At 28.9% G+C, this 25,000-nt stretch overlaps 1 protein-coding gene across 2 annotated transcripts in view; it reads left to right on the top strand.

The window, feature by feature from the left end:
* LOC145265348 (homeobox protein Meis1-like) overlaps nucleotides 1-25,000 on the top strand; it is a 100,999-nt gene that overhangs the window by 15,819 nt on the left and 60,180 nt on the right. For both annotated transcript variants that reach the window (XM_080121113.1, XM_080121114.1), the window contains exon 2: nucleotides 4,321-4,535. In XM_080121113.1, coding sequence (XP_079977239.1) covers nucleotides 4,321-4,535 — 215 coding nt within the window. The remainder of the gene's footprint in view (nucleotides 1-4,320; nucleotides 4,536-25,000) is intronic.

Consider the following 25,000-nt stretch of genomic DNA (forward strand, 5'->3'; position numbering starts at 1 on the left):
TATATATGAAATGTTATGTAAACATACATTATATATATGCATATGGATGGATGTATTCTTAGGTGTGTATATTGCATATGTATGTATATATATTTATATGTGCGTAATTTTATTTATAATTGTACATATACACATTTGTATGCCTATATATTTATATATATGTGTGTGTGTGTAATATATATATATATGTATATATATATATATATGTATATATATTTGTTGTGTTTTTAAATTAGACCAACAATTTGAATTGAGCACTGTGAACTTTTTGCATTGTAATCTTGTTCTCAAACGCACGTTAAGCATTTCATTTCCAAGGCGTTCGTAGTCGGCATAATTTAGAATAATGTAGTAAAATATTTTAGGACTTTATGGAAAATTAAATTGACATGTTATGCAACAGTAAATATAATTTCTTAAAAGAACGAATTATGTAACACATTACGTTTTAAATATTGTATCTTGTGTTTAATTGTAATCTTAATTTTAATATCTGATTACCGCTTTTTCATATAATGCCGAAACCCTAAATTTCGGAGAATCCTTCCTCCAGGAAGTATATATATATATATATATATATATATATATATATATATATATATATATATATATATATATATATATATATATATTGCATAATTGCGTTAACACACTGGTTCTCGTCAGATCACCGAATTAAGCTGAGTCTGGTTAGTGATCATTTGGGAATTTTAGGCGCTGTTTGTGCTCTCCGCTTATCTCGGCATTTGTTTCCAGTCGTCCTGTACATACACTTCACTTGACACTTATATTTAACAATATCGGCTCTGGAGAGGTGTGGTTGGTGATTGCGCACTTCCTGCCACAAAAATTTCACGCGCAGACATTCCTTCGTGGGTATCAATAGTCTCTCAAAGACTGAATTCTATATATAAATATATATTTTTAATATATATATATATATATATATATATATATATATATATATATATATATATATATATATATGTATATATATTTATATCACTTTTATTGCCTTGATTAAACTTTACATATGAAATATTACACATTATTCTTATGGACCTATAATTTGGCGTCGTCTATCATCAAAAATAACTCCGCATCTGTTAAATAATCGAATTTAAATTTTCTAATAATAGTTCTAACATACTAATTATTTTAGCTTTATTTTTGCGTTTAGAAACAGATTCCTATACAGTCACCACTTATCAAGGCCAATAGCGATTTGAGGTTAACTCATTTCAGTTGGATAGTGAAAAATACTATAAGTAGATTGAAAAGATTAATGGAATAGTCCAGATTTAATAATTCCATGGGCATTTCTAAAACTTAGAAGCACAAATGTTTATATCATATGTTTCAAATTACATTTTTCATTTAATAACGATTTGCAAAAATTAAAAAGATTTTTTGCTCTCTTAAAAGTAATTGGATACATTTTCTCGTCGTCATGCAAAAAGTGACTAATTTTGAATCCTTCATTTTCTTGTTTAACTGGTTTCCTTTGTTCATGTAAAGTTGATAGTTAATTTTCTAATGCACGTACTTTTGTTGCAAGCGAGGAAATAACGTGTATGTATATATGTATATATATATATATATATATATATGTGTGTGTGTGTGTGTGGGATGGAACAATAAATTTGTCGCCTTAAAGAAAACAACACTACAGATTAATTTTAAACTTTTACTGAAAAATAAATTCAGGTAACTTGATTATGTAGTAGAGCTTACATATATTTAATGTAGCCTCCTTCAACCTCAATCACCGCTCAATACGAGTTCAGAACTGAGAGAATGCCTGGCTCGGCGAATACTCGGTGGATGACGGCTATCAGGCTGGATTTGTGTTGTGAGAGGTCATTTTGGTGATGTTTTCGACGTTCGACAAACGAAGTAGTTCAACAGGTTAAACTCGAGGGAGAAATGGGACCAGTGATATTATACGGTTTTGAAATAACGGAAAATTTGATTTCAAAAATACAACGAGAATAAATTACAATTGAGACGTGAAAAAAAAGAACCAGGTTGTGTGTTCGTGAGGCAGACAGATTGTCCTTGAAAAAATTAGGTTATGCATCAAAATGTGAACGTTTGAACAAATACCTCGGCGAATCGGATGTGGTCTAGACAAAAAGTATTTATTAGATAGAAGATGATTAGAAAAACGCATTGCTTTGAAACTCCCCGGATTAAGAAAATTTTATACTTTCTTATTTGAGTATTATATCGAACTACTTCATGTAAAATATAATTTTTTGGCTTAAATCGTGTTCTACTGTATATATGCATATATATTTACATGTTTATATTATACATACACAGACATATATATGCCATACTTAAAAATATCACATCAAACAGAAGGGATTTAATAAACAAAACTTTAATTGACTTCATTTATTTGTTTCATATAATAACATCTTACAACATATATATTCTCAAACAAAAACTACATTGACCAAAGCAATACACATAAATATATAAAGAAACAAAGCAAAACACGGTAGTGTCCAAATTTTAAACAAACGCACCGTCTTTATTGTACCTGATTTTGAAATAAGGATATATCTCTACTGATTTTTGTTATCTCATATTTGATTAAGGAATGTGACAAGAATAGCCGCAATTATAACGAAAAACACTCATATAAAGAACATTGTGTATATACTAGATATTTTTGCTCCTCTACAACGGGCAATAGGGATAACTCGTTTAGTTAGAATGAGGACTTTCTGCAACATTGAGAGTTAAATACTGTAAAATATGTGCAAATTTCGACATAAATTGTTATCACTCGTAATCCCTAACTGTATATCGAACGGATATCATAATACTGAATACGTTGCCCAAAGTTCATTCAAAATTTCAGCCAGATCAGCCCAGTATTTTATTAGGAAACGTTTAGTAAATGTAACATTATTATGACTAATCCCTATTAGTCCCGAATCGAACAAATACCACCATAGTTAGTTCGTTGCACCAGCCATACACACTTTCGCCTAGATTTGCCGAGTAGTTCCTGTGGATAACTGAATGGACAGAAAAATATTATATATATTTTCTATTTAAAAACGGTAAAAAAAATCAGAGGCATTAAATAAACAAAACGATGAGTTGCAGCGACTTCTCATTGATTGTTTTGATTATTTATCATTTAAAAATGACACACACACATACATACATACATATATATATATATATATATATATATATATATATACGAGCAAACAGTTAATAAAACCTGTTAAAAAACACTTTGAAATGAGTTAAAAACATATTTAATTTGAAAAGGAAACACTAGATAAGTGGATAGTCCTTTATCCGCGGAGTTTCGATGAAATACTTTCCTTCTCATCAGAGGGTAGGAATTAGCAAAATGCGGGATCGGATTTTGCATGCAAAAGTATTTTATGAAACAACAAGTAAGTCAAAGATCTTACTTGAAAACAAAAAGTGAAGCAGAGGGAATATGGTGAAGAAAAAGGTGATTACACATGAATGGATAGTCTGGTGGAAGATAAATAATCCAGTGACGGTAAAATCCAAATGTATAACTTCAAGAAAGTTAAAAGAATTTCCATTTGCACAAGTAAAATCCAAATTTTATTATATATATATATATATATATATATATATATATATATACATATAAAGGAGATTAGAACAATAGTCTAAAGAGCTGAGTGTATTTTAATGTAACAGTGAAATTATTAGTTTAATTAAAATACAGGAAATAGAAAGTGCTCGTTATAATTTAGATATATAATAAGCTCGATAGTTAAATGTCCTAGAGCTAATTCAATATTAAGTAATGTGATTGATAATTTAAAATTTAAAAATCAAATTATAATTAAATTAAAAATCCCTTTCATAAGAAGGAACAATAACAAAATCAATTATCTGTACGATCGTTTCGGAAAACAATACTATTTATTGTTGTATACATCAAGTTATGTACAATAATTAAATATAGTTTTTTAATAAGCAAGGTCTCCTCGTCAGCAAATTTTAAAGGGTTTTTATTGAATTTAAAAGACACCATAAATAAACCTAGCATTAAAAGTAAGGCAGATGAATCTTTTAATTTTTCGCTTTTTGAAATCAGGAACTATGGTTAAAATATTCATTTAGATGTTTGCTATAGCTTTTTATCTTATAAAAACGTAAACGGATTTTTAATTTAATTATAATTTGATTTTTAAATTTTAAATTATCAATCACATTACTTAATATATATATATATATATATATATATATATATATACATATATATATATATTACTTCATTACATTATTTTTTTTTCTTTTGCTCTGTAGTACGAGAACGACATCCCCTACGGGACATCGATGGAAGGGATGTACGACCCTCCGCATCGTTCGATCCCGGGTCACCCGCTCTCGAGCCATGGGGGTAGCCTGAACCATGGACCTATGCCACAATATCCTTCGTACTCTCCCGGAAGTAATATGGGTGGGGTAATTAATACCCCTCAGGATGGACAGTTGAAAAGAGACAAGGACGCGATATACGGGTGAGTTTTTCAAGTTAGAATATATTTATACATTATATATAGTTTTTGTATTCTCTGTAAAAATACAGATATTTTTGTGTGTATATTGTTACAGTCCCCAGTGACGGTTCGAAACGAGTAATACTTTCAAGATAAAATGTGCCGCGTTTACTGAGGGACAGAAAAAGAAAAGATTGACAAACTGTTACAGGAGTAAAGTTCATTTTTATATTCCTGAACATAACAAAGATACGTAATTAGGCGTTGCTGTACAATGGAACGTCTTTGGAATTCTACACTAAATAGGTATGACGGCTAAGTGGTTAACAACATTGACTGAAAACCTGGACGTCTCAAGTTTGAATCGTGATCGTTTCAGACACACTTTCATAAAAATCATACTTGACCTTGTATCTAGCCTCATGGAGACGTGAGAAATAAATACTATAAATAGGTATTTAAGATATGCCTATCTTCTCGGGTAGCATGGCCACGTAAATGGATAGTAACATTTAATGCTAAGACAAATCTTCTTTCCTTTAACAAATATAAGAAACCTTTTCCAATAGACTCACATGGTTCATCAGTTAAACTACTCAACCTAGCATTCAGTTCATCATTTAAACTACTCGACCTAGCATTCAGACACAATATCAATGGAAGTAAATACATAGAATCCACCGTAAAGACTGCTGCAAGTAAAGTAAGCTCTCTCTATAGTGCTAGAAAACATCTCACAATTGCCTGTATAGTTATCATATCTAGGCTAGTGCACTAATTACGAATGCAAATTTTTAGGCAGGGCTTCATACTGTCTAGAAAGTTTCTGTGTCATCACCGAAATGCTAAATCCTCTGGTATGGTGCAGGTATGTATTATTATATACAGATATTATATATAATATCTATCTATCTATCTATCTATATATATATATATATATATATATATATGTAAACAAATATATATACATATATATATATAGATATAGATATTATATATAATATATATATATATATATATATATATAGATATCATATATAATATCTGTATATAATAATACATAAATGTAAACAATATATGTAAAGTATATAAATAAACAAATGCATATATATATAAAGAAAGAAATATATATTATATGTGAATAAATACATGTACATATATTCACAAATATATGTATTGTATATATAAATAAACAAAAAAATACACACATATATATATATATATATATATATATATATATATATATATATATATATAGAAAGAGAGAAATATATATCGATATAAAGGAATATATATATATATACACACATAAATAAAAGTATATAAAAACAAATATATATAGACATAAACAAATATATATATATATATATATATATATATATATATATATATCAACCAATCTATATATAAATTATGTCTGTATTAAATATATTTCCAGGTGGAGGCCTGGATTTTCTCGGTCGTACAATACGCTAAAACATGATGTTTTAATTCATGCAGATTGCGTATGTGTTATTATGTTATCAATCCTTTATCGAATTGTTTGTATTACGCTGAATTTCACGGTGGACATTCAGAAATATATGTATTTGTATATGTATGTATATATGTGTGTATAGTTATATATAATTATGCATATATATATATATATATATATATATATATATATATATATATAATGGTAATGGTGCTCATCAAATTCCGTGTTTGTTTACAATATCACGTCAGCTGAGATTTGGGTTTTACGATGAGTGATTTGGAAAAGTCACTTCTTAGTAATGTTTGTTTGTTTTTAAATATGCAAACAAATAAATAATTTGAGGCGATTTTAAATAGTGCCTTTTACTTTAAATTGAAATCATTAATAAGAAAAAATAAAATAACATTATGAGGTACACTCGGGCTTGAACAGGGGATCATTCAATCCGTAATCGAATGCTCTTGAGCTGATCTACATCCCCAAATTACAATAAGTCTTTTTTTTTTTTAGAAGGATTGGTTTGCTGAGATTGTCTTATATCCATTTGCCCGTGTAACGTCAAATAATCCCTGTAATTTTTTTCTCTCTTTTTTTTTTTTACACGGTGATCACCACTTATCAAGGCCCGGAAGCCACTCAGGGATAAGGGTTATTGCAAGTACATTACGTTAGTGTGGAGATTTGATGAAGTGTTTACTTAAGGGGGCGGTTCATTAGGAATTTGTTAACATTGGACTTGAAGACATCCAAGTTGTAGTCCGGTGGGAAGCAGGCAGACGGAACAAAGTTCCACAGGCGTGCAGTTCTAAGAAAGAAGCTTTGTTCATGGAATCCGCGTTTTGATTTAGGCACAGATATAGAGTGGGGGAAATTTTTCACAGTGGATTCTTTTATATTTATGAAGAATTAAAAACCGTTTTAGTTAAATATTTTTAAAAATGTTGATACTTATCGGATGGATTTCTGCGCAGAACATCACTAAGAACACTGTCAGCCACTAAAATTACTTTGCTGTGAAAATTGCAAAAGATACGCTCAACCGTTTTAGAACCAATAAAGAAAGGACTCAGCGGCTTATATATATATATATATATATATATATATATATATATATATATATATATATATATATATATATATATAATGTACTAATGGAGATTTTATATATATATATATATATATATATATATATAATGTACTAATGGAGATTTTATATATATATATATATATATATATATATATATATATATATATATATATATATATATACTAATGGAGATTTTGTAACTATCCACAAAGCTGAAACTATATTCTACTTGTTCAATTGTACTATTGTATTTTTATTATGATGAAAAATTTGATATATATGTTGGGTTTTTAAGCAAAAAAAAAAAAATCTATTACTGCTATGACTTTCACAATGATTCTGTATTTTAATTCTTAATTTTGTTTACTACTTTATTCTAGATTAATGTTCATTTTAAGCACTAAACGCCACTGTTTAAAGCAAACTAGTTTGTCGAATATAGTATAATAATATGAACTGAGCTTGGCATCTTAAGAGGAAAGATAAGACTCCCTAAACTACTGCCTTATGAGGTAGGGCAAACTTCAGAGACACACGCTAAAGAGTCGCGTTAACAAAATTAATCTGAAAAGACATCATGATGTTGCAGAACAGTGGACGATTGTTTGTAGGCTATTATAAGCACGTGTGAGCACGTTTATGAAAACTGATTAAGTTTTGGCGCAAAACGAATAGCGTACTCCATTTTTTATATACTATAGCACGCATGTTATTAAGGCCTTACAGCAACTTGAACACAAGAGTTAATGAGAACAATGGAACAACTACATGAAGATTTTTGATAATAGTTGAGACTGGTCAGAGTTAGCATACTAAATGAGAATTTGTCCAGTGAAAACAATTATGCACTAGCAAGCTGTCCCGTGGGAGGATTGTTTTATGACAACAGAAGGCATATTATATGATCCCCAAAAGTGAAGGTAATCCCCGGGACGAAGGTTCATCATCATCACCAAACAGATGTTTCTATAATAGCTTTTATGCGAATGATTCAATGATTTTCATGGTCAACAGCCACTTGAGGATAATGATTAACGAAATGAATGATTTCTTAATTGAATAATAAAGAATGTGAGAGACTTAAAAATGATTGATGGAATGAAAAAAAATTGGATTACATATAGGGACAGTTTGATATCAATTGTTAACATTGAATTTGAACCTGCCCATGTTGCTGTCTTCAGGGAAGCAATTCAGGAGTAATATGTTTAACAGTTGGGAACTTCTTGGAACGATACTATTTATTGAAACTCCACCTGGCGTTAGGCACACAACTGAAGAAATAAGTATCGTTCTTTTCATGTGTAGTAGTAAGACGTGCTCAGTACATATAATTACACTATACTCGACACATTAGCTTGCTTTAAACAGTGGTGTTTAGTGCTTGAATTGAAAATTAGTCTAGTATTGAGACATAAACTACAGAATCATTGTACAATTCATAGCCGTAATAGAATTTTTTGCTCTAGAAAGTTATGCATCAAATTTTCCATAATAATAAAAATACAATAGTACAATTTATAGAAGTAGAATGTATACAGCACCATCGCGTTGACACATCGGTTCTCGCCAGATCATCGAAGTGAAGTAACGTTGAAGCTGACCAATACCAGATAGGTAACCATTTGAGAAGGCGAGGCGCTGTATGTACCGCAAGGTAAAATACCAGGTTGGGAAACTGGCGCGGTTATCCTTCTTGCGAGGGTACATAAGCCTTTCTTAAGCCGTGGTACTAACCCATCTAGTAATAGCGTCACGATAAAATTCCCCTTGATAACCCTAGCGAAGCATCAAGTATTCAGCTATGGACACGATTTGAATTTCACTACAATCTCGTGTTACGTTTTAAGACGTGTTATGAATTTTTACAAGATAAAACAGATTACTTAAGTACATTAGTATTTTTGATTAGTTATATGTTAGTATTTTATTAGTTTTATGCTAACATTTTTATTAGTTACATGGTAGTATTTTTGATTAGTTATATAAAATCGTTTTAATTCTTATGATTCAGCACTTAGTTAAGGTAAAAAGTCCCCGAGGATAAAAGTTAAAATAAATTGTTAATCACATGGTAACCAATATTATGAGAGGATCCAAATCGATCGCCAGCATCCACAGTCGCTTACTTAAGAGAGCAGTCGACAGGTATTTTTTGACATTGGACTCAAAGAAGACCGTGAAGTCATCAAGAAATCAGTCCTTTAGTATTGTGTTCTATAGATACGAAGAAACTACTTATTTATGCGTCACTACTTACAGACACATAATAATAAGGGTTAATGGGAGACAAATAGTTACAGTTGTGAGATGAATACTACGAGAGGATTGAAAAAGACTATCGTATTGTAGACAGTAGGGAAACAATCATTTGATATTATTTTGACATTGGACTTGGCAGAAACTACATTTCAGTAAGGTGATATTGTTGTCTTTTAGTTGATACGTTCTTGAAAAGAAGCTCTGTTCATGAAAGTTCCCTAATAAAGAGTAAGAAAGGGGTTGTTTTGACGTGGCGGTAGTAGCTAGACGAGTAGATGTTTAACATGGAGATACCAGGAATTGGAAAATGTTCAATCATCTTTAATGTAATAACTGAACAGTAGAGAAAGTCTATCAACGTCATTTCTGTAAAATAAAAAAAAAACTGTATAGAAAAGAAGGAATCGGCCTTGCAAAATTTGAAAGTCAATGTTGTATTCTGTCACGAGAAGAAAGTGTCTCCTAAGCGGCACGTCTCCAGCTGTGGCACCGATTCTCCATTTAGGAATATTTGACTCTTTTGCATCAGATGTCAGATACTATCTGGAGCAGTAAAATGATATAACCATTATTTTAGTGACCTAAGCAACAGATTGGAAATATATATATATGTGTGTGTGTGGTTGTGTTTTTTTATATATGCATATATATTTAATATATTATTAAATGCAACGGAGACCCATTACTTTATGATCTTTTTTCTTTAATTTTTCAATTTTCCGTATAATCTCTTTTGTATCAAAATAAAAATATTAATAAAAGTTCCATAGTTGTTGCTGTCACGAGCGCTTTCGATTCGTCCAAGAATCATCATCAGGTGTTGAAGTAAAAGTCCGAAGGAACGAAAATGAGAATTAAAAGGGAAAACTAAAATATACAGTAAACGTCGGTAAGTTAAAATATATAGAGTCGATGAAAAGTCGATTAAAAATATGGATTGATTAAAAATTCGAGTATTAAAATCAGCAGGTTCGTGGACACAGTTAACAACGTCCGCCCAATACGAACTACACAAGACATTTTAGAACGTTACTGATTTTCTCGATGCGAAATCATTTGTACTGGGCTGAAGAGTTCTAATATATCACGCTTCAAGAATTTTTAATAATATTTTCATGTTGTATAATTTTTATGTTGTCAACGAGGATCTTTCTAAGATTGGAGGGACGACAGTAATCTTCTTTTATCAAAATTTTAGATTTAGCACTAGTGCTATATACTCATTGGTTTGTTCCACCGTTTTTATAGCCGGTGAGGGATTGTTTGTAGCCACAAGAGTTTGTGTTCTAAACTTCCTGTAGTAGATAATAAATTAAATCGCGCTAAAATGATATCATCCACAAAAAAGCATTACTAATTGAAATAAAAACATTAAACAAGTACGCATTAATAATAATTTTCTTAATTACATCGTTGATGAACAAATAAAACGAATGCTACAATCCCTTGAAAACCTTCATAATAATATTAGCTAACACCGGAATGCAAACCCTATTAATATATTTTATTACAAATAAATGGCACCTAACTTCAGAATCGAAGAAAACGCAATTAAAATTGTAATATGTAGAAACTTTATTATCTATTACAAGAATGCATATATATATATATATATATATATATATATATATATATATATATATATATATATATACATATATATATATATGTATGTATCGCTTTGTGTATATATATATATGTATATATATATATATATATATATATATCTTTTATTTGTGTATGTACTAATATATATGTATCTCTATTTGTATATATATGCATATATCTGTATCTCTATATGTATATACATGCATATATATGTATGCATTTAAATGTGCATGTATGTGTATACAGGTGTATATATATGTACATATATGAATCTACATGTGTATATATATATATGCATTTATATATGTATGTATGTGTATATATATACGTGTATGTATACATATGCGTACATATGTATATATGTGCGTACATGTGTATATATATGCATATATATGCATCTATATGTGTATATAAAGGTATATGTGTGTATATATCTGTATCAATATGTGCATATATATCTATCAATATGTGCATATATATATCTGTATCAATATGTGCATATATATCTATCAATATGTGCATATATATATCTGTATCTATATGTGCATATATATCTGTATCTATATGTGCATATATATATGTATCTATATGTGCATATATATATGTATCTATATGTGTATATATATGTATCTATATGTGTATATATATGTATCTATATGTGTATATATATGTATCTATATGTGTGTGTATATATATGTATCTATATGTGTGTATATATATATGTATCTATGTGTGTATATATATATGTATCTATGTGTGTATATATATGTATCTATGTGTATATATATATATATGTATCTATGTGTATATATATATCTATATGTGTATATATATGTATGTATATGTGTATATATATGTATCTATATGTGTATATATATATGTATCTATATGTGTATATATATAAGTATCTATATGTGCATATATATAAGTATCTATATGTGCATATATATAAGTATCTATATGTGCATATATATAAGTATCTATATGTGCATATATATAAGTATCTATATGTGCATATATATAAGTATCTATATGTGTATATATATGTATCTATATGTGTATATATATGTATCGATATGTGTATATATATGTATCTATATGTGTATATATATATGTATCTATATGTGTATATATATGTATCTATATGTGTATATATATATGTATCTATATGTGTATATATATGTATCTCTATGTGTATCTATATATGTATCTCTATGTGTATCTATATATGTATCTATATGTGTATCTATATATGTATCTATATGTGTATCTATATATCTATCTACATGTGTATCTATATATCTATCTATATATGTATCTATATGTGCATATATATGTATCTATATGTGCATATATATGTATCTATATGTGCATATATATGTATCTATGTGTGCATATATGTATCTATGTGTGCATATATGTATCTATGTGTGCATATATGTATCTATGTGTGCATATATATGTATCTATATGTGCATATATATGTATCTATATATGTGTATATATATGTATCTATATATGTGTATATATATGTATCTATATATGTGTATATATATGTATCTATATATGTGTATATATATATATGTATCTATATATGTGTATATATATATGTATCTATATATGTGTATATATATATGTATCTATATATGTGTATACATATGTATCTATATATGTGTATATATATGTCTCTATATATGTGTGTATATATATGTCTCTATATATGTGTATATATATATGTATCTATATGTTTATATATATATGTGTATATATATACGTCAGGTCATGTCATGTGCTACTGGTACCATGTAACCCAGTACTACCTGCCTCATGGTCGGGTCACCGGCGACTAAACTGGTTCCCCCACCAGATTTGTTTGGTGAGGAGGGCGGCTAGTCTCCCTGAAGGATTAAAAACAAGACCTTCCAAAGGGCGAATGAACTCTTTTTCTGGGTCACCGGCCAACTAACACCATGTATATTTGTGTGTGCGTGTGTGTGTGTGTATTGGGGTGGAGAGGGCTCCCGTAAGCCGTGGTGAAGGCAACTTTTCTAGGAGAAGCAAATCTCTGATTTAAAAAACCATAAAGCGGAAGACCATTACCCGCATTAAGCTGGTCTGCAGTTTAATTTGTTGCTGGCTATCTTGCTCTTGCTTGTTGCTGGATCTAAACATTTTGAACCGAGAGAGAGACTTAGCTGTTGTACAAAGCTAAGACTCTGTAACATCGTATTTGTATCGATACTCCCTCAGGCATTTGGGCTCATGGATTTTAAATGTCTGAGGGAGTGGCACTCGTCTGACAAGACGTTGCAATCATCATATATATGTATCTATATATGTATCTATATATGTGTGTATATGTATCTATATATGTGTGTATATGTATCTATATATGTGTGTATATGTATCTATATATATATGTATATATATCTATATATGTGTATATATATCTATATATGTGTATATATATCTATATATGTGTATATATATCTATGTGTGTGTATATATATCTATGTGTGTGTATATATATCTATATGTGTGTATATATATATATCTATATGTGTGTATATATATATCTATATGTGTATATATATATCTATATGTGTATATATATATCTATATGTGTATATATATATCTATATGTGTGTATATATACATCTATGTGTGTGTATATATATATCCATATGTGTATATATATCTATATGTGTATATATATATCTATATGTGTGTATATATTTATCTATATGAGTATATATATCTATATGTGTGTGTATATATATATATGTGTGTGTATATATATATATCTATGTGTGTGTATATATATATCTATATGTGTCTGTATATATATATCTATATTTGTCTGTATATATATATCTATATGTGTGTCTGTATATATTAATCTGTGTGTGTATATATTAATCTATATGTGTATATATATGTGTGTGTATATGTATCTATATGTGTATATATATCTGTGTATATGTATCTATATGTGTATATATATATATGTGTGTATATGCATCTATATGTGTGTATATATATGTGTGTATATATATATCTCTATGTGCATATATACGTGTATATATCTATATCTGTATATACATGCATATATATGTATGTATATGTGATATATATGCATATATATGTATGTATATGTGTATATACATGTATAGATATGTATGTATATGTGTATATATAAGCATATATATGTCGCTATATGTGTATATATATGCATATATGTGTATATATATGCATATATGTGTATATATATGCATATATATGTATCTATATGTGCATATATATATGCATCCCTTTTTTGTTTTATTTTACACAATTCGAAGTTCTCAGAAATCAAGGGGCTCACAAATTGGGCTAACTCTTTAACTTTATAAGAGATGCATAGACATTCGAATGTTCCATTAAAGTTCTTTATCTCTCAAGCACTGACTTAGTAAAGAAATTGTGAACAATTTTCCTCTGCCCAATTAACAATTTTTATACGTTGTAGTACATCTTTCATGTTAGTCTCATGGACTTACTAGATTCCAGGACAAGAATTTATCTAGTCTGGTGGAGTATCCAGCTTCGTGCTATTACTTGAGGTAATATTACTTAAAAAAGCTGTGGGGTAGCCGTAGTGAGGAGATCTTATTTAGGTTTCGAATACTGTTATTTTGATTATTTGGTTACTTCTATGGAAAAGTATCCGCATGCCAGATTGTTATGACAAACCCCTGTACAGAGAGACCTTAGACACTCGCGGATATTGTCTAGTAGGCATTAAAATTCTCCCCTGTAGGAATTCAAGTTCTCGCCAGTAGGCATTCAAGTTCTCCCCTTGCATATATATGTATCAATATGTGCATGTATATATGCATATATATGTATCTATATGTGCATGTATATATAAATATATATGTATATACATGTGCATATATATGCATCTATATGTGCATATATATATGTATCTATATGTGCATATATATATGCATCTATATGTGCATATATATGTATCTATATGTACATATATATGTATCTCTATGTGCATATATATGTATCTCTATGTGCATATATATGTTCATATATATGCATTTATATGTATCTATATATGCATATATATGTATCTATATGGGCATATATGTGCATACATATGTATATATATTTGCACATATATACATATCTATGTATCTATATGTGCATATATATGTATCTATATATGCGTATATATGTATCTATATGTGGATATATATGTGCATATATATGCAAATGTATGTATCTTTATGCGGATATATATGTGCATATATATGTATCTATATGTGGATATATATGTGCATATATATGTATCTATATGTGGATATATATGTGCATATATATGTATCTATATGTGGATATATATGTGCATATATATGTATCTATATGTGGATATATATGTGCATATATATGTATCTATATGTAGATATATATGTGCATATATATGCATATACATGTATCTATATGTGGATATATATGTTCATATATATGTATCTATATGTACATATATATATATATATATCTATATGTGCATTTATATCTATATGTGCATATCTATATATTTGTATGTGCATATATATGTATATATATGTGCATATATATTTATCTATATGTGCATATATATTTATCTATACATGCATATATTTATGCATATATATTTATCTATATATACATATATATGTATCTATATATGCATATATATGTATCTATATATGCATATATATTTATATATATGTGCATATATAGATACATATATATGCATATATATGTATCTATACATGCATATATATGTATCTATATGTGCATATATATGCATATATATGTTTCCATATGTGCAGATATATATGCATATCTATGTATATATGCATATCTATGTATCTATATGTGTGGAGATATATAGATATATATATATGTATCTATAGATGTGTATATATATCGATATATATGTATCAATATGTGTATATATATAGATATCTATATGTGTGTATATATATATATATATATATATATGGACATATATGTATCTATATGTGTGTATATATATGGATATATATGTATCTATATGTGTGTATATATATGGATAGATATGTATCTATATGTGTATATATATGTTGATATATATGTATATATATATATTGATATATATGTATCTATATGTATGTATATATATTAATATATATGTATCTATATATATTGATAAATATGTATCTATATGTGTGTATATATACTTATATATATGTATATATGTGTGCATATATACTTATATATATGTATATATGTGTGTATATATACTTATATATATGTATATATGTGTGTATATATACTGATATATATGTATATATATGTGTATATATACTGATATATATGTATATATATGTGTATATATACTGATATATATGTGTATATATACTGATGTATATGTGTATATGTACTGATGTATATGTATATATGTACTGATATATATGTATATATATGTGTATATATACTGATATATATGTATATATATGTGTATATATACTCATATATATGTATATATATGTGTATATATACTGATATATATGTATATATATGTGTGTATATATACTGGTATATATATATGTGTGTATATATACTGATATATATGTATCTATATGTGTGTATATATATTGATATATATGTATCTATATGTGTGTATATATATTTATATATATGTATCTATATGTGTGTATATATATTGATATATATGTATCTATATGTGTGTATATATATTGATATATATGTATCTACATGTTTGTATATATATTGATATATATGTATCTATATGTGTGTATATATATTGATATATATGTATCTATATGTGTGCTTATATATTGATATATATGTATCTATATGTGGGTATATATATTGATATATATGTATCTATATGTGGGTATATATATTGATATATATGTATCTATATGTGGGTATATATATATCGATATATATATTATCTATATGTGTGTATATATATTGATATATATTTATCTGTATATGTGTATATATAGATTGATATATATGTATCTAGATGTGTGTATAGATATATGGATATATATGTATCTATCTGTGTATAGATATATGGATATATATGTATCTATATGTGTATATATATATGGATATTTGTATCTATATGTGTATATACATATATGGATATATATATCTGTATGTGTATATATATGGATATATATATATGTCTGTATATGTATATATATGGATATATATGTATCTGTATGTGCGTATATATATATGGATATATATGTATCTGTATGTGTGTATATATATGGATATATATGTATCTGTATGTGTGTATATATATGGATATATATGTATCTGTATGTTTGTATATATATATGGATATATATGTATCTGTATGTGTGTATATATATATATGAATATATATGTATCTATATATGTGTGTATATATAATCATATATATGTGTCTATATATGTGTATATACACATATATACGCATCTATATGTGTATATATGCTTATATCTATATATATGCATCTATGTGTTTATATATATGTATCTATGTGTGTGTATATATGCATCTATATATGTGTATATATGCATCTATATATGTGTATATATTCATATATGTGTGTGTATATGCATATATGTGTGTCTATGTATGCATATATTTGTGGCTATATATGCATCTATGTGTGCATATATATATTCGTCTACGTTTGTATATATATATATATGCGTATATATGTACCTATGTGTGTATATATATGCCTATATATTTTTCTGTGTGTTTATATATATATGTATATATGTTTTATATGTGTGTATATATATATTCATGTATATATGCCTGTACATATGTATATATATTCACATATATATATATGCATGGATTGGTATATACATATGCATGCATATATTTATATGTATAGACATATTTGCATTTGTATATATGTAATTATATATATACGCATGTATACATACATATAGTCATGTAAATATATATATGTGTACATATATATGCATATATGTTATGCACATATATATGTATGTATGTTATTCATATGTATATGTATATATCTATGCATATATATATACATATGTTTATAATAGCATCGATGGAGTAACTTGCTCTGAAACCTGCTTGTTCTCGCGGTTGATGACTGTTGTCCCGAGCATACGTCTTAGCAAGACTTGTAACATACCTTGTATGTCACTGGAAAAGGCTAATTAGCATATAGGTCTTTAAATCTGCAGTGTCTCCTTTCTTGTAAATGATGGCCACTGATGCATTCTTCCATTTATCTGGAACTTTTCCAATGGAGAGGAAGTTATTAAACAGTCTTGTAAACGTCTCAACAATGGGTTTATCACCGCTCTGTAGTACTTCTACATTTAAACTATCCTCTCCTGCAGCCTTGTCTTACTTCAGTCACGTAATAATTGCTCCCACTTCCAATGGGAGCATGGATGGAGGATGTTCTTCGGATTCTTTTAGTGCGTAAAGGGTTGAAGGATGACCTGGTTGTCTCGTGGCATAGAGGTTAGCATAGAACTCCTCGCACCTTGAAGTTGTTTTGTGTAGGTCATAGATGAGAGTGCCATCTTCTTTTAGATATGTGATGGTGTTTCTGCCGAGATGCTGCCTTTATTTTGTGATGGACTTAATGCCTTTATTTACTCAAGGGCTTGTAGTATTTGTTGTTCATTGAAGTTAGAAATTTCTTTTGCCATCCTACGTTTCAGAGTCTTGCATATCTCAATGCACTCGATGTTCTGTACATTTGAACCGCCTATTTTCATCTGTTGTCTTTTCTCCATCACCTGTTTTGTAATTGTAGACAGTTTGTCTGGTTTCTGTGGTTTGTATTGATCAGCTGTTTCCAATATGGGTCGGCTGATATCATTTTGTTGTCGTAATAGTTTGGATCTTCTGATATTGCTAGCGCCTCGAATGTATTGGATAGTAGAAGCTGGAACTGTGATGACTTGTCTGCTAGTGTGGCTGTATAAGCTTCGTGTCTGTCGTAAGAGACATTCTGATCATTCGGTAGTCACTCCCACTTTTTCACCTGTTTTTTCATCAATCATAGTGTGTGGCCTGCTGGTGAGGAAGAAGTCAATTTCATTCTTCGTGGTGCTATTAGGGGATATCCAAGTCAAGCGTCTGCTTTTTTTTTTTTTTTTTTTTGAAGAACATGTTCATAATTTTTTAATGGTGGTGTTCTGCAAAGTGAACAAGGGTATCACCTCTGCTGTTCGTATTCCATGACCGTATGAACCAGTACTTGATTCAAATGTATTTCCTATTCCAACCTTGGCATTGAAATCCCCATAAGGATGGTGTGACATGCTTTACTGGTAAAAAGAAGTTTATCAACATTGGAAGCTAAACCTGGATGACGTTTATGAGGCATCCTTTGTTGATGCTGATAGTTAGCTGTGCCATTCTGTGTGAAACACCATTGAAGTTTCTGATGTTTCCTGCAATATTCTTGTTGTGGCCACAAAACTGACTCCATTGTAGAAGGTGTTGCCATCCTTATAGAATAAGTGGTGTCTGCTTTTGTTAAGGATGAGACATCCTTCACCCTTACATCTGGTTTCACACACTCCTATAACATCAAATTTGATCTTCTGTAGTTCATCCTTTAATTCGGTGACTCTAACGTAAGTAGAAAGTGACCTCATGTTGTACGTTCCAATATTCAATTTCCAATGGCATCCGGTTCGAACCCAGGGATTTTTAGCACCCTTTATTCTATTGCTGTGCCCTTTGCTGCCGGCTTGTGAACTGCTGGGAACTGAGGACACGTTTTTTTTATCCTTGTACGTCATAGTCCTGCGGTTTTAACCATACTGTCCATCCTTAGGCTGCGGGTTTGCGAGGGCATTTATCCCATACCTGGAAGAGTTTGCTAGATGGCCGTAAGCACTTGGTGCACATCCGTCCTTAAATTGGTTTTATTTTTAATCCTGCAGGGTGCCGGTTTAGTCGCTAACAACCCGAACATGGCCAGGTGGTACTGGTTTACATTTTACTAGTAGCATTCTCATGAATGACCTGACGGCATGATGATACATTTCACATATTATTTTACAAATAATTAGCATTTGTTACTAGTCTTTCACACTTGAACAGGGTTCAACAGAGAGTCGCCAACCTGATAGGTCTTGAACTGTCATTTAAGCTTCAACCTCTGTCCAATCGACGAAATGTTGCATCTCTCTGTCTGTTTTACAAGTATTTTAATGTTGGATGCTCCGACGAACTACAAGCCCTTGTACCCCTTCGACGTAAATAATCCCGACGAATCCGACAGGCAACAAAGTCCCACCCCTACATAGTAGAGATCCCTGCATCTAAAAAAGCGGTCTACTCCAATACTTTCTTCCCCAGAAATGCTAGACTTTTGGAATTTCCTTCCAGATTCCTGCTTCCACAATTGTTCTGGCATGCAGAAGTTCAAGTGTAAGGTGAACAGAATTCTTGCTGCACAACTGCCGACATAGTATCCCTTCAATTTATGTTCCCGATAGTAACCATTGCATCAGAGTGGCACTATGCCTTGTTTGTGGTGAAAATGTAATTAAAAGAAATAGCAATTACTTTGAAAGAGCTAAAACATAAGCCGTAAACGTCAGACATTTTCTAGATTCAAAGTTTAGTAATGCCTTTGACAAAATTAGAATAAAAACGTTTGTTTATATTCTTAACTGGATTCGAATATTTAAAATGAATGTTTTGAATTTTTAGTATCTTCTCCATATAAATCAGGTAGGAGAGAATTACTTACGTTACGCGAGTCATTCGGTGCAGACCTGACGGTCAGGAGTAGGTAGCACAGGTGAAACAGGTACATGGTGTCGAATTAAACTGGCTAGCCAGGTCCACACGGTTCTCACACACACACACATACACACACACACACACATATATATATATATATATATATAAGGATCATGTGTTAGAAAAATGCGGTTTATATGGCTCTATTTAAAAGTATATTGAATACTTGTTCTGTGCACAACCTGTTTTAATTCAACTCTATTCCAATTTTGGTTTATATATAAATATTAAACTTTTTAGACCGTTAAAACGAGCCAAAGTTAGAGCCAATTGACTTAGAATGCGTTTTATTATATTGATGTTTAATATGGTTATAGTTATGCGCATTTTTGCATTGTATACGAATCGCATTAATACCTAGGTTTGTATCGAACGGGTCAAATTATTCTTCGTCTCTGCACCTTCTAATAAGGTCCATACAACATTTAAGCCAGATCGCTATAGTAGTTTCTGAGAAAAGTTGGAACGAACAGACAGGCGGACTAAAAGAATATATACTTCAGAATAAAGTTATCTAACAATGAACTGGTATGGAAATCTGCGATTATAAGTTTTACAAAATATTATTGGCAGTATTATTCTAGAAGTACTATCCCACCTAAATAAAAATTGCTCGATTCTTTGTCTTACATAGAATAATAAAATCTTGTGATACGAAATTTAAATATTTCACGTCATAATTTTTTAAATTTATTGAATGACTAAATTATATATATATATATATATATATATATATATATATATATATATATATATATATTTGTTTATGGTTATATAAACATGCTCACATCCCGTTGCTACAAATAGCCACTTGTTTCAATCAAACAACAGATATCATCAGGCAGCGACTTGACTATTCAAAAGTTCAATGAATAATGGATTTTTATTTTAAGTAGGAACTCTTTAAAAGTTGGAGTTAAAAAACTTAAAACACAGAACTTTACTTATAAAATGTAAAGAGGGAGGGGCAATTTAAATAAAGTTAAAAGATTATAATGGATAGAGAGTGATTGAGAAGAGAAAAAAAAGGAATAGAGAAAGAAATAGAAAAAGAAAATAGAGAGAAATATATATATATATATATATATATATATATATAGATAGATAGATAGATATATATATATAATATGGAGAAGAAAAGAAAAGATATAAATGGTTATTATAAAGAGAATAAGGACTAGAAGGGAAAGGAAAGGAAAGAATGATGAGATCTAGTTAAAGAGAGAAAGAGAGAAAGTAAGAATTTGACAGTATATAGAAAAAGAAAAAGAAAAAGATCTGCGTGTCAACCAATTTATGAACAGTTATACAATTCAGTAATGAAACATATTATTACAAATACAAACAGAAGATACAATCCAAGCGTCAGAAATGAACATGTCAAAAAAGACAGCGAATGTATCCAGCCAACATACGTCCACGAGTAATATCAACGCAGTTCAAACATACGTCTACAATTAATTAGGCCCTTTATGCTAAATGATATGTTTAAAGTTTTCACGTTTTTATTAGATAAATATATAAATAACAGAAGAAAAAAAAAGTAATGATAAAACAATATTAAAATTATTATTATAATAATAGTAATAGTAATAATAAACATAATAGTAATAATAATAATGATGATAATAATAATAATAATAATAATAATAATAATAATAAAGACAGAATAAAATTAATATTTATTATCTTTTTAATATAACAAATTTAGCCATAAGAGGGGATTAAATAAATTAAATAGGGCCAATAATTATAAATAAAAATCTACTAATATTTATGTATATAAAAAGAATACAATACATATACGTATATATATATATATATATATATATATATATATATATACACACATACACACATACACACACATATATATATATACACACATACACACACACACACACACACATATATATATATACATACATGCACATAAGTAAAGGTGTAACTATACTATTAAGTTGAAAGTTTAAGCTATTTAAGTATAGATATAAAGTCATATTGAATCACAAATTAATACATTCAAGACCGGATTACTAATAACACATATACAAGTACACTTACCTAGAAATATATAAATATATTCAGGTAAAAGAAGTAATTAAATCAACGAAATACTCAAAAGTAGCGACACACAGGTAGCAGTGTCAGAAATTTCGTGAAAATAGTGAATAATTCCACCCCATATTTCCAAGCTTATAACTCCTCGAAAAATGTAATTCAAGCCCTAATTTTTCTTTTTCAATTAAAGGAGCAAGACCAAGGTTTTATTAAAAAAAAAAAAAAAAACAACAATGTGTTTTTTTTTAAAAGTATATATATATATATATATATATATATATATATATATATATATATATATATATATATATATATACAAATCGAGCGGAGGTATTTCAGACGATATCAAAACATCGTTAAACTCACTACTCGTTCAAGCAGCCGCCAATAGCGTAATGGTTAGGAGCCTTGACTGCCGCACAAACGGTCGGGTTTCAATCCTGGCTTGAGGTAGTTGCCTGTCTAGCCGCACTGATGAGCTGTGAAACAGCGAAACAGTACTGTATGTGGATGACTATATATATATATATATATATATATATATATATATATATATACTAGCAAAAGATCCCATTGTTGACTGGGTTCAAAAAACAGCCTACAGAAAATGGACTTTGATTTTTGAAAGTATGATAGGTTATGAAAAGGAAGGGTTGTAAAGAGATAGCTTCGAATTTGGGGGGTATCAAAACCACAGCAATATATGATGAAAGTAAAAATAAAATAGATAAACCCTATAATTTATTATACCATACTTGTTCACACTAAAACACTTATCACAATATTCTGTGGATCTATATTAAAAAACCTTATTAAACTTTGTGACATATTTCCATTCTATGGAGGTCAGGCGCGAACGAACACCCCATAATTTTATCATACCATATTTCTTCAAACTGAAACATAATTATCAAATTATACTTACGCAGATAGATATGAAAAGTCTTTATTAAAGTTTGTGCCTATTTCCATTCTATGGAGGCCAGGCGCGAAAACAGACCCCACAATTTTATTATACCATCCCTATTTAAGTTAAAACATACCGCAGTATAATTATGTACATCTATATCAAAAACACTTGTAAACGTTTTTTTTTATTTTTTAAATTTTTTATTTCCATACTTTGTGAACCAGGTGCGTACGCAGACTCCACAATTTTAATGAATCATCATTATGCCAGATCAAACATACCCATTCCTGTGTCTCGATACATCTTCTATCATTATATTTAATCAGTTTTCTATAATAGTCAACCATATAGAAGCCTATTCATCACCAGACACACACACGTTAAGCTTTATATATATATATATATATATATATATATATATATATATATATATATAGTATCCGAGAAGAGTTGGAAGGGAGAAACAAACAAACAGACTACAAACTAAAACAAATAGATATACGCGTCGCAGGACTGGTATAAGAAAAAATAATACCATTAGTTTAATTTTTTTATTTCGTTTGGGGATATAGTAAGGTTGTGGTGGCATTGACCTAAATAGTAAAGTGTACAAAACTAGATAATTTTCCCATGTAACAAACTCTGTTGGCAAAAATACATATTCCACTATTCATAACGATGAGTTACACGGTGTAGTTTCATTTGGGTTTCGAATTTGATATTTTGAATATTTGGTTAGCGTTTCTGTTCTAATGAGAAGTATCCTTATGTCAGATAAAAACCAAAGACATTTGAGGACGGTTTTCCAATGAGTAATTTGAACACTGGAAAAGACAATTCAAACTCTCTGTATATATAAATATATGAATGTGTGCAGATTTTTTCTAAATGTTATACAATTATCCACACAGTAGAAACTAGTTAAAAGAAATAAATCATGAAATAAGAAAACGGAAAAAAATGAATAATGTATTAAGAGATTTCATTTTTTAAAAAGAATACACAAATTAGTTAATCCTGTTTAAAGCCGTTCGCGTATCAACGACTAAGCATATTAGGAAATTTTCTTACGTTTTAAATAGATAAATTCAGTCTTTAATATATGTATATATATATGTGTGTGTATATTTATATATATGTATATATATGTGTGTGTATATTTATATATATGTATATATATGTGTGTGTATATTTATATATATGTATATAC

This window comes from Euprymna scolopes, chromosome 40 (assembly GCF_053919585.1).
Source record: "Euprymna scolopes isolate OS-2025 chromosome 40, ASM5391958v1, whole genome shotgun sequence".
NCBI classification, from domain to species: domain Eukaryota; kingdom Metazoa; phylum Mollusca; class Cephalopoda; order Sepiida; family Sepiolidae; genus Euprymna; species Euprymna scolopes.